The sequence below is a fragment of the Dipodomys ordii genome, unplaced genomic scaffold (assembly GCF_000151885.1).
Source record: "Dipodomys ordii isolate 6190 unplaced genomic scaffold, Dord_2.0 Scaffold61, whole genome shotgun sequence".
NCBI classification, from domain to species: domain Eukaryota; kingdom Metazoa; phylum Chordata; class Mammalia; order Rodentia; family Heteromyidae; genus Dipodomys; species Dipodomys ordii.
In genome coordinates, this window is record NW_012267277.1 from 10,519,678 (window position 1) to 10,538,023 (window position 18,346).

The following is an 18,346-nucleotide window of genomic DNA, read 5'->3' on the forward strand; positions in this document are numbered from 1 at the left end:
GTCCGTGCCCGCCGAGCCCTCGGTGTCCTCCGGGCCCTCGCCCTCGCCGTTCTCCAGCGGCGGCCGCGCTCCCTGCAGCTGCACGCCGGGCGCAGGCCCCTCCTCCGCGCGCTCTTCCCCTTTGCTGGCCGGCTCCACCTCCATTTCTACAAGACAGGGGCACAGCACCCCTGGGGTGGGCCCGGCCTGCGGCTCCTCTCCCAGCAGGGAGACCAGGGACACCCCTGCGTGGGGCCGGCCGGGGCTGGGCACAGGACTCCCTCGGTGGGTGCACAGCGCGGGGCTGTGCAGGAACCCGGCCCCGGGGTTTAACCTCAACACTGAATTCAAGACCGACGCCTACTGAGGCCGGGGGGCAGCGCTGCAGGGCCGGCGGAGGGGGGGGGAAGCTGGCCAGGAAGGGGGCACCTTGCTCGGAGCTCTCCGACAAGGCGGCCTCAGCTTCTGCGGCCGCCATGCTGCTCGTGGGGCCCGGCTTGAGCTCCACAGGACGGGGTCCCCGGGGGACATCAGCCTTCTCCGTCTGCTCCGCACCTGGAGGGGCACCAGACGCTGCATGGACCCGGTGTCCAGCTAGTGCACACCGCACAACAAATGCTGGGTCTGTCGGTGGCTGTGAACTGCTAAGTGGAGGGGCCCATGCCACCTCCTGTCCTGCGGCGGGCCCTCCTTCCCAGGCCTGACCTCAGGCACAACTCACCGCTGGCTGCACTCTTGGCCTGGCCACCCCGCTCCTCTTTGGGCTCCCTGCCTAGGCCTGTGGGCACACTGCTCCTCGCTTGGTCCAGCCTGCTCAGTGCAGCGGCTGCGGCTTTCTCCTCTTTGGCTCTCTTATCTGCTCCTGGAGATGGAACAGGACAGACCTGCCATTGCCCATCACGCCCACTGCCTGGGGGGGATGGGGTATATGTGTGGGGTGGCTCTTCTGGGTGCTGCTGGGCCTACATCTAAGAAGTGGGTTGTTTTGTTTCCATGCCCACTGTGGCTGGCCCTGGGAATTCAGCCATGGCAAGAGACAGACCTCACAGGGGCCACTGGGGCACTGACAGGGAGGTCATGGTCCTCTGAAGGGGCACTGGTGTGGCCCACACAAGCATCTGAGGGCAGTCCTCAGATGTCAAGGGGAGGAAGGAAGCTCGGGGAGGACAGTCTGGGAGGGTTTAGGAGTTAGTCCTGCCATGTGCTCTGGCAGTGACTCAGGCATGGCTCCCATCTTCTGCTGCCCAGAGTTGGAAAAGGGGCAGGACCAAGGACCCTTCCAAATTGTGACTGGCATTCTTCACTATCACCCCAAGGCAAAGACAGGGCAGGAAACTAAGACCCAGGGAGGTGACCTGGAGGCAGAATTAGGGCACCATCAAAAGCCAGGTTTCAGACTGAGCTCAGCTCAAGTGGTAGAGGGCCTGCCTAGCAAGCACAAGACCCTGAGTTCAAACCCCAGCACTGCAAAAATATGCAAATAAGGGGCTGGGAAGGTGGCTCAGTGGTAGAGCGCTTGCCTTGCATGCCTGAGGCCCTAGGTTCAATTCCTCAGCACCACATAAGCAAAAAGAAAAAAGCCGGAAGTGGCGCTGTACCTCAAGTGGTAGAGTGCTAGCCTTGAGCTAAAGAGCTGAGGGACAGCGCCCAGGCCCAGAGTTCAGGCCTCACGACCTGACCCCCCCCCCTAGAAAAATGCAAATAACTAGGAAGCTAGGTTCCTGGGCCACCTCTCAGGAACAGCCTGCCAGTAATTTTACCTTCCATGGCTGAAGACTCTGCATTTTCCCCAGGGCTGCTGGCTGGCTCCGTGAGTGACTTGAGTGCATGGCAGGCTGTGATGATGTCCTGCATCTGGAGGAAGCTGGCCACGGCCAGCACATCATCCACATTTTCTGGGCTCAGGCTCAGCTTGGCTGTGTACATGAACTCCAGAACCTGACCCAAGCCTGCTGAGGACAGCATGGCCGTCACAGACCCACCTCAGGGTCCCTCCGCTCAATGGCAGGGTCAAAGGGTTCTAGAAAGCTGAGCGGCAGGCCTCCACCAGTGTTGCTAACCCCTCCTAGCCATACCACCTGTCCCCCCTTCCCACCTTAGCAACCCAACACTGCACTTCACTGGACAATGCTCCAACCCACTACCAGCTTCCTCAAACTCTGCCACCACCTCTAGTTGACCTTCTCACAGTGTTTCTCATCATTCTAGGTTGGAGCCCCGATCCAGGACCAGCCCAGTCCTTCCTCAGCTGCAGGTCAGCCCCAGCCCAGGCTGCCCTGTCATAGCCACCCATCACCACTCCTGGTTAGCCCGCAATAGTGGCTCCAGGGCTGCTAACTGGGCCAGCCCATTCTGTCTTCCTGATGAGACTTGTGCCCTGTTAGCTGTGGCCTACAGCTTACCATGAGCCCAGCTGCCAGTTCTCCTCTTACCACTCCATTCCCAGTTAACCCAAAAGATGGCAGGAACTTGGTACCCACAGGCTCAGAGCCTGAGACTTGTGTGCGAGGCCTGGGACACCTGTAGGCCTGTAGATGCTGCCCCCAGAGGGCCTTGCACATCCCAGGCCAGCCACAGCTTCTGGCCTCCACAATTTTTCCCTGGCCCTGACGGGGTACCTGCCGCGTTACTGATGTCTAGGTGTACCACGTCCTTCTGGTCCACGAAGAGCATCTTGAAGTACTCGCTGCAGGCTGCCAGCACTGCTTTGTGGGCCTTAAAGTCAACACCATCCACCACGAAGGTGCAGTCACACAGAAGCCCCAGCTGCCGCTGCTGGTTCAGCTGCTCCAGGACGTACTGGCTGTGCTGAGGGAAGTCCATGGCTGTAAGAGCCACAGCGCCTCTATGAGCATGGGACAGGCACCTGCTGACCCATCTGCTAACCCCAGTCCCCAGGTGACACACACAGGGGAAGGGGGGAGAATGAAACAAAGGAGGGGCATTTCCACCAAGGGAGGGCAGAGAACTACCAATAGCTGCAGCAAGCCAACATGAAACAATGGCTCTTAGAATCCTTGGGTTACTGAACAGAGGAAGTTCCCCAAATCAAAAAGTACTGAGGGAGGGCTGGGAAGGTGGCTCAGTGGTAGAGCACTTGCCTTGCATGCCTGAGGCCCTGGGTTCGATTCCTCAGCACCACATAAGCAAAAAGAAAAAAGCCGGAAGTGGCGCTGTGGCTCAAGTGGTGGTAGAGCGCTAGCCTTGAGCTGAAGAGCTGAGGGACAGCGCCCAGGCCCAGAGTTCAGGCCCCATGACCGGACCCCCAAAAAAAAAAAAAAGTACTGAGGGAGCTAGGTGCCAGTGTCTCACCTGTACTCCTAGCCACTCAGGAGGCTGAGATCTGAGGATCATGGTTTGAAGGCAATCTGGGCAGGAAAATCTCTAAGACTCATCGCCAGTTAATTACCATAAAGCTGGAAATGGAACTGTGACTCAAGTGGTAAAACATTAGCTTTGAACAAAAAACTCAGGGACAGTGTCCAGGCCCTGAGTTCAAGCCTCAGGATGAGTACACACGTACACATACACGTACACGTACGCACACGCGCACACACACACACACACACACACACACACACACTGAGGGACCAACATGACAATAGCCACTATTGTATCTTGCCAGGTAATGTGATGTTAAAGAGTCAAAAGAGCAAAGAGACAAACACAAAACAATACTGTCATTTCAACAGAGAAAACACAGGGTCAGGCTGGGAAGGTGGCTGAGTGGTACAGCACTTGCCTCACATGCATGAGGCCCTGGGTTTTTTTTCCTCAGCACATAAGCAGAAAAAGCTAGAAGTGGCTCTATGGCTCAAGTGGTAGAGTGCTAGCCTTGAGCTGAAGAGCTGAGGGACAGCTCCCAGGCCCAGAGTTCAAGCCCCACAACTGACAAAAAGAAAAAAAGCAAAAGAAAACACAGGGTCAGTTTGACAGTTTTCAAAAAGAACCTAACATATAATCTTTTTTTTTTTTTTTTTGTCAGTCTTGGGGCTTGAACTCTGGGCAATGGGTGCTGTCTCTGAACTCTTCAAGGCTAGCACTCTACACTTGAGCCACAGAGCCACTTCTGGTTTTCTGGTGGTTAACTGCAGATAAGAGTCTCATGGACTTTCCTGGCTGGGCTGGCTTAGAACTGTGATCCTCAGATCTCAGCCTTCTGAGTAGCTAGGATTACAGGCATAAGCCACTGGTGCCCAACTTTACCATATAATCTTAACAATAAAGGGCAAATGTAACACTGGATACACTTAGCTTTCAGATGACCTATTTTGCTTGTTTTTCTCATTCTTTCATGGACAAGTGACAAATCTATTCAGGAAGGTGGCAATGTGGCTCTTGGATCACCAGATCATTCTGAACAGTCCCTGACCCATGGCCCCCATGGCCCTGTGCAAATTCCTGTGTCCAAAGAAAGCAAGACCATGAGATAAGGATTTTTTTTTCTTCTTGTCAGTCATGGGGCTTGAACACTGGGCCTGGGTGCTGTCCCTGAGCTCTTCAGCTCAAGGCAAGTGCTCTACCACTAGAGCCACAGCACCACTTCCGGTTTTCTGGTGGTGTATTGGAAATAAGAGTCTCATGGAGTTTCCTGCCCAGGCTGGCTTTGAACTGCGATCCTCAGATCTCAGCCTCCTGAGCAGCTAGGACTACAGGCGTGAGCCCCCTCCCCTCCCCCAGCTGAGAAAAGGATCTTTCTCTCAGGGGCTCAGGGAATGACATAAAGCTGGGGAAGGTTCTGATCTGGTGAATCTGCCGGGAGGCACAGCAACTCCAATCCTGATCCCAAGAGCCACTGGCCCGGCAGTTTCTCTGCCAAGCTCCTCACCTAAGGCCTGGACAGCCCAAACTGTTGAGCATGCTCAGAAGAGTCCCCATGCTGAATTAGGAGCTATAGAGACTATGACCATAAGTATCTAGAGCAGCAGTCCTGCTCATGCAGCACCTCTGCAGTCTGTCTCAAGATGGGCAGGAAACAAGTTCCCTTCCTTCTAGAAAGAATCAACTCTGGAATGTTTCAAAATAAAAGCCAGTACCCACTGCCCGAGAATATACTACCAAGCAGAGGGGCAGTTATGGCACCTGAACCAGGGTTGTGCAGTGGTGGGGCTTCTCTACCAGCAGCTCCTGGCCAGGTGTGAACCTCTCCTCTGCAGACAGCTCTGCCACAGCTGCCCTGGGCTGCTCCTGGACAGGGGAGAGGGACACTGTAGGATGTTCTGTCATAGGTGGCTGCAGCCCAGGCTGCTCCAGCTCCATCAGCTGGCCTGTGCCCGCAGCCCCCGGGAGTGTATGGCTGGCTAGGGTGCGCGGGTGGGGTCATGCCCTCATGTCAGCACAGGCCAGCTCTGCAGGATGTCCAGGCCTTCTCCTTGTGGTGGACTTTCAAAAGTGGAGGCCAGCACCAGTAATTTTAGCACTTGGAAAGTAGAAGAAGGAGAGCTTGAAACCTCTGTCTAACCACCCCCTCCCAAGATGGCAACCACCAAGACATCCAGCCCTGTTGGCACAGTCCTCTGTGCCCAGTAGCTGTTCCATCTTATTTAATTATTGCAGTGCTAGGGATCAAATCCAGGGCCTCATGAATGCTAGCTAAGCATTCACTCACTGAGCTATCTCCTCAGCTCTACTACCTGTAAAAATCAAGTTCTCTCCCTTAGATAAACTCAGCCCCTTCTGACACTCTAGATTCTGATCATTATCTTCTAGTGGATAGTGCCCACCCTGCCTTGGGAGCCTCTACCTCCTACGCAATCCTGTCGACTCAGAGCTGGTAGAAACTTTTTCAGTTGTCTGCAGCTTTTATAAAAAGAAGGTTCCCTCCCCCCCTCCCTCCCTTCTTTTTTTCTTGCTTGTTTGGTATTTTTTAGACGGGTCTTGCTATTTAGGCCCAACTGACTTCAAACTCAAGATGATCCTGCCCTCACTTCCTCAGGGTTGGAACTGTTAGTGTGTACAACCACACCTGGTTCCAGAGGCTCATGAAGATCATTGAGAGTAAAATAAGAGCTTCCCTTTTGAAAGGCAAAACTGGAACACGAGGTACATAAGCATAGCCGAGCATTTTCCACTTCCCCCAGGCTGAAGTTAGTGTGTTGCCCCGTCTTCCTACCAGTGTAGTTAGCGCACTGTCAGGAGGAAGTACTTCTAAGTCTCCCTTGCAGGTATTATAAACCCAAGAATCAATTCTGTGTGTTTGGGGGAGGGGGCAGGCGGGTAGTAATACTAGTACTAGGGCTTGTGCTCTTGCTTGGCTTTTCTTTCCCACTCAAGGCTGGCACTCCACTTGAGCCACACTACCACTTCTATCTTTTTGATGGTTAATCAGAGAGACTCTTGGGTTTATCTGCTCAAGATGGCTTTAAACCATGGCCCTCAGATCTCAGCCTTCTGAGTAGCTAGGACTATAGGCATGAGCCACCAGTGCCCAGCAGGACTTTATTCTTGAGTAGTTACAGATCAAGAGGTAGAGATCTTGGTGTTTTTTTGCCAGTCATGGGGCCTGAACTCTGGGCCTGGGCGCTGTCCCTCTGCTCTTCAGCTCAAGGCTAGCACTCTACCACTTGAGCCACAGTACCACATCGGGCCTTTTCTGCTTATGTGGTGCTGAGGAATCGAACCCAGGGCCTCATGTATGCAAGGCAAGCACTCTACCACTGAAGCCACCTTCCCAGCCCCAGATCTTGGTCTTTTTGAGTATGACTAACTTGATGTCAAAATATTCCCTTGATCCTTATGAAACGATAGCTTTACTTGTGGTATTTTTTTTTGGGGGGGTCCAGTTGTGGGGCGTGAACTCTGGGCCTGGGCACTGTCCCTCAGCTCTTCAGCTCAAGGCTAGTGCTCTACCACTTGAGCCACAGTGCCACTTCCAGACTTTTTTCCTTTTTGCTAATGTGGTGCTGAGGAATCGAACCCAGGGCCTCATGCATGCAAGCCAAGCACTCTACCACTGAGCCACCTTCCCAGCCCTTTACTTGTGATATTTAATTGAGCAAATAATAGACAAAAGTCATTCAGAAATGAATTTCTGTTCTATTAATCACACCATCTGTATATGCTATATATGCTATATTTGAATGTCTGTGCATTCCAAAACTCATGTGGAAATTTAATTTCCAATGTACCAATATGAAGAGACAGGACCTTGCTGGGTATGGAGGTACATGCCTGTTATCCCAGTACTCAGGAACCTAAGTCAGGAGGATCACAAGTTCAAGGCTAGCTTGGACTACATAGGAAGACCTTGCCCCAAAAAGTGGTGGGGGTAGGAGAGGGGAAGAGGTGGGAACCTGCGAAGGATTAGCTCTTGCACATAGCAGGATGGGAGAGGGCTCCTGAAAGGAAGGTGGAGTTCAGTACCCCATGCTGTCTTGCTCTTCTGATTTCTGTCATGCAGGGACATGACATAAAGTCCCTCACTGGATGCCAACACTTTGATGTTGAATCTACCAGCCTCCAGAATTATGAGGAATTGTTTTTCCTTATAAATTACCTACTTTATGGTATTCTGTTATAGCAACACACACACACACACACACACACACACACACACACAAACAGGCCGAAAAAACCCCCAAACCTCAGAACAATATGCATTTGAGAAATGATTCCATGCACATATGTGGGAAATTTCCCAGGTACAGAGAAGAACAGCAGGGTGATACAGCTACACAAGTTATTGTACTGCCCTCTGTAGTTCCACAGCCCATAAATTATCAAGTACAAAGACCAGTGATTTCACAAGCAGTTAATGAGTGCCTCCACGTGTTGTGTCTGAGGTACTGCATCGGAGCTGGGAGCTGGGGAAAGACAGGTCCTAAATCAATATAATAAATGTTGTCAGGTATTAAGTACTATGGAAGCAGAGGTGAGGCTATTTAATAATCAAAGAAAGGAATGCAGAGAACTTCTCTGAGGAGGTTGCCTTAAGCAAGACCTGAATGAAGTGCCAGAGTGAGCCATGACACTATTAAGCCCAGGGACCATTATGGACACAAAAAGAGCCTGCCCTTGGCAGTCTAACCTTGGTGGAGGGGTGGGTATGTTGGAGAGGGATAGGTAGGCAGGCAGGCAGGAAGAGGAGCTGAAGCTGGTTATAGCAGAGGCTGAGCTTTCTCAGGGCCTGAGGGACACTGCTTTGGCGTTTCTTCTGAATGCCTTGGCTTTGAGAGTTGAGAATGGAACAGAGAACTTTCAAAGGGCCCTTGCAGTATAAGAGAGACTGCCAAGGACAAGAGCAGACAGCAAACAGGCCACTGCAGAGGGGATTAAGGGGTGCAGTGGCCACACCTTGGTGGCAAATGCAGTGCTCAGATTAGGGAGATGGTTTGGCTGGTCAAGAAGCCAAGGACCCTGCTCAAAGTTCTGGCCTGAGAAGCTGGCCTGGGGGTGGTGCTGCACCCCAGAGGAGGAGTAATGGGGGAGGGAGGGGACTATGTGGGGATCTTTCAGGGAACAAGGAGCTCTGTTCAGGGCAGCTAAGGCTGAGATGGTGATTAAGGGTATGGATAACTGGACGAAGAAAAGAGAGTCCACAGTGAACACAAAGTGCTGCTCCAAAACTGGCAAAGTGGAACTAGAACCTTCTCTATCACAAGTTTGAGATCATACCATTAACAAAAGGGGAAGTGAGCCAGAAGCTCCAGATTGAGTTCCTGAGGCAGCACAGTGGTGGCTCAAAGCCTGAGGAGGAAGTGGGAGAAGGATCTCCCGTTAGGGGAGAGAGGTAACTGAGGGGCAAGTGCCGCCCAGAAGGACACAGGCACCTGCCATGTCTAAACACATGTGAGCATGTTAGGGGAGGGGTGGAAGGAAGAAAAAGGAAAAAATACTCAAGCAAAGGCAGGAAGGACAGTGAAACAGGAAAGCGTGGGCTGTGGAGGAGTGCACAGTGCAGGCTGGGGACAGGTGAAGCCAGGTGAGAGCAGCTGCAGTGTGGAGGAAGACTGAGGGAAAATAGCTAGGGTTTGGTGGAGACCAAGTGAACAAGCATGCTGGGAAGTCTCACAGCAAACAGACCCTTGGGACATGAAAAGTGGAACAATGCCACCCTGCTGGCACTGGGAGGGTTTAGCTGGTATCCACAATCCAATGTACCTTGTCGTTATTGTTTATCCATTTAAAGACAAAGTCTCACAATGTCAGCTGGATTCCAATCTGTACTGCTCTTGCCTTGGCTGTCTGAGTACTGGGATCATATTATGTGCTACTACTACCCCTAGATCCCATCACACTTTTCTGGGTCTCTGAGCAACTTGATCAAGGACCCTGCTATGAAATACCATAACATTCTTGAAGGTTTTGAGTGTGTTTTCTAGGGTGTTCAGAGTCACCTAGCATACACTGGCTGTGCAGGACCACAGTGCAGGTGAGACACAGAGCTGACTCACTTTTGGGAGCAGACACCCACATCTTTGGGGTATAAAAAGTCATAATGGGACTCCCCCAAGAGGATGAGGGCAGAGAGGATGGGCACAATTCTCAATGATTTCCTGTTCATTACTTGTAAATATTCTCCATTAAAAAATTAAAACAGAGGAACCAAAGAGAGGGAGAGAGGGAAGAAGGAGGAAGAAAGGGAAGGAAGGAGGAAGAGAAAGAAAACCAACAGAGTCAGAGATCCAAATCCTTATTTCTATTCATATCTATCTGCCATAAAACCTTTAACACATTTTCAAAAGACCTAGTGAGTAAAATTTCTTAACAGGAAAAGGTTTTCCTGAGAGAAATGGAAAACAATGGTAATCTGTTCAGAGAATGTGTCATGCAAGGAAAGTCTATGAGCAGAAATCCCTTACAAGGACTTCCCCAGAGTAACAGGTAGCACCCTCCTGGTAGGCACAGAAATGCTGGAGTCCACTGCCCTCCACAGATAACTCTGGGAGCCAGCCATAGCCTCCAGGCCCAGAACCCAGCAGAGCTAATCGAGGATCAAGGACAGGGGTGCGCAGATCTCTGACCTGGTAGGTTTCTCCAGCATAAAGCTGCTGTAAACCTGTGCATGTAACCCTTTGTTAGCTATAATATGTCTGGAGAAAAGGGAGAAAAGGGGCCCTTGCCACCCAACTTCATCCAACTGATCCTCTGAACAGAGATGCACAGCTGGGCACCAGGGGCTTATGCCTGTAGTCCTAGCTAATTAGGAGGCTGACATCTAAGGATGGAGATTTGAAGTTAGCCAGAGCAATAAAGTCTGCAAGACTCTTATCTCCTTCCAATTAACCAGCAAAAAGCCAGAAGTGCAGCTACAGCTCAAGTGGTAGAATGGTAACCCTGAGCAAAAAAGCCCAGGGACAGCACCCAGGCCCTAAGTTCAAGCCCCAAGACTGGCACACACATGCACGCATATAAACATAAACACATACATACACAACCCCACATAGGTAAAGATGTAAAAAAAAAACCTCACCAACAACCCAGCATCCCATCAGATGGTTTCAACCAGCTAGAAAAGTCAGGAAAAGACCAGTGCTCACTCCACTTCTGGTAATACAGTTCAAAGCCTGGGTGCTTAACAATGCCAGGTACCTTGCCCTCCTTTCTACAAAGGAGCAGAAAGGCTTCACTGAGAAAGAGACAGGTGTTACACTCCCACAAAGCTAGTGACAGGGCATGACAATCCCAAAGCAGAACTAGTTGTCCCAAGTCTCTCCTGAAGACTGAGAATCCAGGCTGAAGGCCAGTGGCTCACACCTGTTACCCCAGAGGCCAAGACAGATCTAGCACTGCACAGAGGAGGGAGAACTTCCCTGAGAGGTGTAACCATGAGCTGGCCCCCAGATGCACTCTGACCCAGATCAATTGATTACCTTCAGGCAGATGCAATGTGACCCAGAAGGAAAGCATGAGTGACAAGAAGGAATGAGGAGTGAGGAAAGTAAGGAAACCCAAACACACATGGAGCCAATGATGCTTTGGAAAACTTCTCAAAGAACTAAAATACACATCTGAAGATTCAAGGCAAAGGAGGGAGTGAAGATTTAAAGGATGTAACCCAAGCCTGTGAGCCTAGTGCTCAGGAGGATAAGGGTGAGTTCCAGACCAGCCTGGGCTCAACAGTGAGACCCTGTCTCAAAAACATCGAATGTTTCGCATTAAAACTGCCCTTTTGGGACTAGGAATATGGCTTAGTTTTAGAGTGCTTGCCTAGCATGCATAAAGTCCTATGTTTGATTCCTCAGTACTACATAAACAGAAAAAGCCCAGAAGTGGCCCTGTGGCTCAAGTAGCCTTGAGCAAAAAAAGCTCAGGGAAAGTGCCCAAGACTGAAAAAAAAATCCAGAGCAATTCTAATAAACAGCTCAACAGTACTTACGGCATTTTATAAGTATACTCTAAAAAGGAGACAGGTGGGCTGGGGGTAGAACTCAAGTGACGGAACGCTTGCCTAGCATGTGAGGGGCCATGTATTTGATACCCAGTATTGCAATTAATTAAGTGATCAATCAATTGATAAAATGAACATGAATGAACAAAAAGGGAGGCAAAGCCTTACCAGACAACAAGAGCAATTAGGAAAACTGTAATAATGAAGTCACCATGGCACTGACACAAAGACACAAATAGGCTCACAGCTGTGAACCCTTGATACTGATGGTTGCTGGTTAGGTGACAGATCAGATCCATGTGAAGAGATATTGGTGGGGTTTTTTGTTGTTTGTTTTGATCATTGGTACAAACCATTTTTTTTTAATATTTGGCCAGCCCTGGGGCTTGAACTTGGGGCCTGGGTGCTGTCCCCTCTGTGTTCAAGGCTGGCGCTCCACCCCTTACTTGAGTCACAGCACCACTACTGGCTTTTTCTGAGTAGTTTACTGGAGATAAGAGTCACATAGATTCTATGTGACTCTTATCTCCAATAGAGTCAAGAGTCACATGCCCCAGCTGGCTTAGAACTGAACCTTGATCCTCAGATCTCAGCCTCCTGAGTAACTGGGATTATAGGTGTAAACCACCAGCACCTGGCTTTTTTTAAAAAAAGAAAGAAATCAGTCCTTTATCTTACACAGTACATAAAAATTATTATGAATGGATTAAAAGATTTGAGGTAAAAGATAAGAAAATGTTCACAAGACAATATACATATACATATAGGGAAGAAGTTCTGAACTTCTTTTGCTCACGACTGCACTCTACCCTTTGAGCCACAGCACCACTTCCAGCTTTTTTCTGTTTATGTGGTGCTGAGGAACCAAACCCAGGGCTTCATGTATGCTAGGCAAGCAATCTACCACTGAGACACCTTCCCAGCTCTGGGAAGAAGTTCTTAAGGTGCCACTTATAAAATAAAAATAATTGATAAATTAAATTAAAACTTAGAATTCCTGGGGCTGGGAATGTGGCCTAAAGTGGTGCTGTGGCTCAAGTGATAGAGTGCCAGCCTTGAGCAAAAGAAGCTCAGAGACAGCGCCCAGGCCCTGAGTCCAAGCCCCATGACAGGCACAAAAAAATTTAGAATTCCTGGAGGGTGGGGAGGAGGGTACAGAAATTGACCGAAAAAGTGCAACACCAGTGCTCATTGGGCAGTGATGAAAGTGAACTATATAACTCATGGGTGGAGGAACTGGGAGAAAGTGAGGGAAGGGAAGACATTATATAAAAGGAAATATACTCATAACCTGACTCATAACCTGACTCATATAACTGTAATCCCTCTGTATATCATCTTTAAAATAACAATACACTTTTTTAAAAAACGATCATTTCTTTTTTAAAGCCTAAAACTCTAAAGGAATAGACCAAAAGTTGGAAATAGTTGCCATATATTCTGTACAAAAGTCAGTCTCCAAAATAAAAAACCAACAAAAGCCTAGTGTCAGTGGCTCACACCTGTAACCCTAGCTACTCAGAATGCTCAGATCTGAGCATTGTGATTTAAAGCCAGCCCGGGCAGGAAAGTCCAGGAGACTTTTATCCTCATTCAACCACCTAAACGCCAGAAGTAGAGCTGTGACTCAAGTGGTAGAGTGCTAGCCTTGAGGAAAAAAAGAAAAGCTCAGGGTCAGGGCCCAGGTCCTGAGTTCAAGTCCCACGAAAAACAAAAATGAGTTAAAAAAAACCAATATAAGCTACTCTCATCAATGCAGTAAAAATTTTAATAACTTTTCAGTATGTGACACAGACAGAATTGTTTGTTGGCTGATGTATAATCTCACAAAACAACTTTTGAAACAATGTGCATTTGGTCAGATACCCTGTGACTCAGTTCACCCCAGGTATGTACCCTGAAACCACATATGCACCCCAGTATGGCAGCATAGTCTGCAAACAATTCAAATGGCCACCAAGATGATAGGGACATTTCTATCAGTGAAAATGAAGCAGATGTGGACTAGCTCAAGAACATACATTAAGCAAAAAATCTAAGTCACTGCAGAACACAGTATTACATTTATATTAAGTTCAAAAACTACAGCCAGAGCTGGACACAGGTGGCTTAGGCCTATAATCTCAGTTACTCAGGAAGCTGAGATATGAGGATCACTGTTGAAAGCCAGCCCAGACAGGAAGATCCATGAGACTCTTATTTCCAATTAACCAGGAAAAAGCTGGAAGTGGAGGTGTGGCTCAAGTGGTAAAGCATCAGCCTTGATTAAGGAGTAACATCAAGGCCTCTAGTTCAAACAACAGTTCAAACACACACACACAAAGTATACAAAATTAAAGACACACAGTTTAGCAACACAGCTGTAGTAAAACTACTCCAAGGAAAGAAAGAGAAGGACAGGTGAAGGAAAGCTCATGATGGCAGGGTGATGGATAGCCTGCAGGTCAGGGTAGCATTTTTATAAGCTGGGTGGTGGGGAAATGGGGGGCATGTCTGCTTGTTCTTCCTTCTGAAGATTATTCTGCATGGAAACTGGAGAGCAAGGGCAGCTTATGGAGCAACAGGGGACTGGAAAGGCCCACTGCAGTGTCCCCTCTGCTCTCTGCCTTCTGAGCTAGTGAGACCCAGCTCCCCCCAGGCCGGGCAGTAAGCCTGGAGCGGAGCCTTCACCTAGGACAGAACAATGACCCTTACTGACAGTTCTAGCACAGGAAGTAGACTCTACCCCCAGACCTTTCAGGACCAGAAGCTGGCATATGCCGAATGTGACCATGAGCCCCCCAGGACAGCTGTTTGGCCTGTCTCCCTGTCTGCTGGATTCCCACGGCGGGGTCTCTGTCCCTGTTGTGATCTGGATGGAAAAAGAGATTCCCAACTCTCACCTTGCACTTTGCTGCTTCCTTACTAAGCTTGAGAACCACGTTTGTTTCCCATGCAGAACAAGAGTAAGCCCTGGTTTTTCCCATGTCAAGGCCAATGACAGGATCGAGGTCAGCTTTAATGGCCCTGGGATGGTTAAGCTTGCTACAGATACTCACTGGGATCGTGCCAAGCACATGCTGACATGCCACACACACACATGCCCCATATGCTCAGATCACCACATACCAACAGTTTTACTCTTGGGTTGATCGCTACAATTTTCAGAGCAATGTGTCTGTGTCAAAACACACCTAGACCTTTAGGTTTTAAGGGTTGGAGCTCCCTGCTGCGAGGAACAACACCCAATACCAGGTCACCTTGACACACAAAGTTTGAGGAAAAAAAGAAAAGATCAGGGTCAGTGCCCAAGCCCTGAGTTCAAGCCCCAAGACTGGCACAAAAAACAAAAACACAAAAAAACCCCAATATGAATTATTCTCATCAGTGCAGTGAAAATTTAACAATTGTTTTCAGTATGTGACACAGACAGAACGTGTTTGTTGGTTGAAGTATAAACTGAAGATTCTCTGACTGTTTGGAACGGGCCACCTGGTCTTTTCCAAGCACCCAGGACTACTGCAGTATCAGCTGGTCAGGCTCCCGTGGCCTCACACTCTTAGCCTTGATGGTGTTTCTGCATGGCATGTGGTTATCCATGTGGCTAGGAGCACCTTGCTCCTGGGACCCAATCTTATGCAGGACTGTGCTCCTGACAAAGCCTCGTGTGACACATAGCAGACACAGTCCACACTACATGTATGAACAAGCCTGAGCCCTCTAATCCAAGCATCGTAAACCTGCTAAAAGCCACAGCAGCCTGACATGCAGAGATAGAAGCCTGGCCGCGAGTAAGCAGGTGACACTGAGTGAGTGAATCTGTATGTCCATCCGTCCATCCACCCATATTCCCTCCCTCCCTTACCAGTTCAGTGGACTTCCCGCCAGGTCCAGCCCACCTCAGTGATCCCATCTCTCAGCTGGTTTTTCTTCCAGCACTGAAGAGACATGACTCATTTTCTGGGTACATACCAGAGGCAATAACTAGCTTATGTTTGGTGACCACGCAATACAAAAATATGTCTCTTTAAACTTTCAAACCTTAAAAGGAATGAGCATGTACTCCCTACTATCTTTCCCTTTTTTGCCACATGGAATTCATACATGATGGCAGGACCTGGAACAGCCATCTTGGACCATGAAATGGATGCCTGGGTTTGAGCAAGAGCCATGTGATTAAAGAAGTACTGTTTCCAGCTAGGCCTCATGGTAAAGTGACCTGCTTTACCAGTATTGGACTGTATACTTCTAGACTGTTAGAGGAGGGCGAATAAAACTACTATTTTACTTCAGCTATAATATTTGTGACTGCTTATTGGAGCATTTTATTTAATTTATTTGCAGTTCTGGGGATCAAACTGAGGGCCTTGTACAAGAGCTCTACTACTGAACCATGGCTTGTGCCTGTAATCTTGCCTACTGAGGAGACTGAGATTTGAGAATTGAGGTTCAAAGCCAGACCTGGCTGGTTCTTATCTCCAATTAACCAACAAAGAGCTGGAAGTGAAACTGTGGCTCATGCAGTAGAGCACCAGACCAGAGCAAAAAAAGCTAAGGGGAATGTCAGGCCCTTAGTTCAAACCCAAGTACAGGTATATGTACACACATACACGTACACACGTACATGTGTACACATACACACACACACACACACACACACACACACACACGAGTTCTATCACTGAGCTATACCCCATCCTGGTTAGAGCATTTTATTTATTTTTGTCAGTTATGGGGCTTGAACTCAGGGGCCTGGGTGCTGTCCCTGAGGTTTTAAGTGCTCAAGGCTAGCGCTCTACCACTTTAAGCTACAGCTCCACTTCTGGTTTTCTGGGATGAGTCTCACTAAGAATCTGATAGACTTTCTTGTCTGGGTTGGTTTTGAACCATGATCCTAAGATCTGAGCATCCTGATACCTAGGATTTTAAGCCTGAACCCCTAGCCCCCAGCTGGTTAGAGCATTTCAGATTGCACCAAACGAAGAGATGTAAGCAGGCACAGTAAATAATCCACTGTGTGGGGAGGAGGTAGAAGTAGTACCAAGTAGTATCAACAATCTCCCAATCAAATTGTAATGAGGACGTCATTAGTGATTCTCCCTCCCCCCTGCCCCCTCCACCCCCAAACCCCCAGTCCTGGAGCTTGAACTCAGGGCCGGGGCATTGTCCCGGAGCATCTTTTTTGCTCAAGGCTTTGTACTCTACACTTATGGCTTTTTCTGTGTATGTGGTACTGAGGAATCGAACCCAGGGCTTCATGCATGCCAGGCAAGCACTCTACCACTAAGCCACATTCCAAGCCTGTCATTAGTGATTTTAAAGAAAAAGCTAACTTGAAAGGATTATTTGAGGCTGGGTGTAATCCCAAGCCTATAATCCTTTCCATTCCAGAGGCATAGACAGGAGGTCAGCCCAGGCAAACTTTAGTGACACCTATCTCAAAAAGAAGCCAAGCATGGTGGTGTATGCCTATACTTCTAGCTACTTGGGAAGTAGAGGTAGGACAGCCTGGGCAAAGTTAGAGAGTCTCTCTGAAAAAACAAACTAAAATGCAGAAGGGCTAGGGCTCAAGTGTCAGAGTGCTTTTTAACTAGTGTGACTTAGTTCAATGCTCAATACTGAAAAAGAGGGTGGAAGAAGACAAGTGAGGGGAGGAGGAGGAGGAGAAGAAAAGGTTACTGGAATGCTACTAGTCTAGAGGATGACAAAACTCACTTCAATGTTCCACTCTTAAGTGTTACAGACATACCTCAGACTTCCAAATCACCCGGGCTATTCTTCTCTGACAGTTTGTCTGCAGAAACTCCAGCTTGGCTCCCTTCCTCCAGCTCATTACCTGAATCAAAGATACCCAAGTAAAAACTCTGGTGAGAACTTTGCAAGGGTCCTGCTTGGCTTCCTAAGAGCTTTTTCATTCACAGGCAAATGCAGAGTATCTGGCACAAAGTTAAATGCTCAATACATGCTAGACTGGATTATCATTGGCCTGCTGCATGACAGACAACTTGCCACACAGGGGACACAAGGAGAAAAACTCAGTCTCAGTCCCAACACTGGAACTCAAGCCTGATGAAGGACAAGGTACAATGTCGATCCGCAAACATCACAAAGCTGAACTAGCCTGGTGCTGGTGGCTCACACCCATAATCCTAGCTACTCTGGAGGCTGAGATCTGAGGATTGAGATTCCAAACCAGCCTGGGCAGGAAAGGCTGTGAGCCTTTTATGTCCAATTAACCACCAGAAAACTGGAAGTGGAGCTGTGGCTCTAAGTGGTAGAACACTAACCTGGAGCAAAACTAGCTCAGGGACGAGCAGAGTTCAAGTCCCACAAAGAGACGACCAAAAAAAAAGTCTCACTGACTTTCTTGCTCTGGCTTGTAGCCTCAATCCTCAGATTTCAGCTTCTTCAGTAAGTAGGATTACGGCATGAGCCACCTGCATCCAGCTAAGCATTCTTTAGGCATCAGTCTTCTAGGGAACAGAAGTCTCTGCATTCACCTAGAGATTGAGCGAGATCTATCTAGTTTTTGTTTCCAGAGCCTGGACAGTCCTTTTAGCCCAGTGGGGACCTTTATGTCTCCTGCCCTGGGTGGTAGTGGTGGTATTGATCATTTAAGTTGGCAACAGTGGCAACAGCAACACTTACACAGCCTTCACTAGGCAAGCCCTAAGTGTTGTGGGCATTTTCCACCTATGACCTCAGTTTATCCTCAACACTCTCAGGAGGCAGATTTGTTATCATCTGCGCTGTTTTTGTGGGGGGTGGGAGAGGGAGCAGCACTGGAGTTTGAAATCTGGTTACCATGCTTGCTTGGCCGGGGCTCTACTGCTTGAGCCACCCCTCCGGTCCTAAGGGTCCCGAGTCGCGAGCGGGCTAGCGTGGTGTGCTGGCTTAGAGACCGGGCAGGGAGGCGGGAAGCGGGCTCGCTCGAACCCCGGGTCCGCGCCGGCCTCACTTCTTCCCCGCCGCGGCACCGAGCAGGACCCGCGGCGACAAGAGCGAGCGAATGAATGAAGCGCCGCACCCGGGAGCCGGGCTGCCACCTCCGAGGCCCGG

General features: G+C 49.2%; 1 protein-coding gene across 1 annotated transcript in view; it reads right to left on the reverse strand.

Moving 5' to 3' along the window:
* Positions 1-18,346, reverse strand: part of Zbtb17 (zinc finger and BTB domain containing 17) — a 22,152-nt gene that overhangs the window by 3,277 nt on the left and 529 nt on the right. Inside the window, exons 2-7 of the mRNA XM_013022226.1 lie at positions 17,037-17,123; positions 2,598-2,787; positions 1,740-1,928; positions 701-841; positions 409-534; positions 2-146 (exon numbers count right to left, since the gene is read on the reverse strand). Coding sequence (XP_012877680.1) covers positions 2-146; positions 409-534; positions 701-841; positions 1,740-1,928; positions 2,598-2,787; positions 17,037-17,120 — 875 coding nt within the window. The 5' untranslated portion in view covers positions 17,121-17,123. The remainder of the gene's footprint in view (position 1; positions 147-408; positions 535-700; positions 842-1,739; positions 1,929-2,597; positions 2,788-17,036; positions 17,124-18,346) is intronic.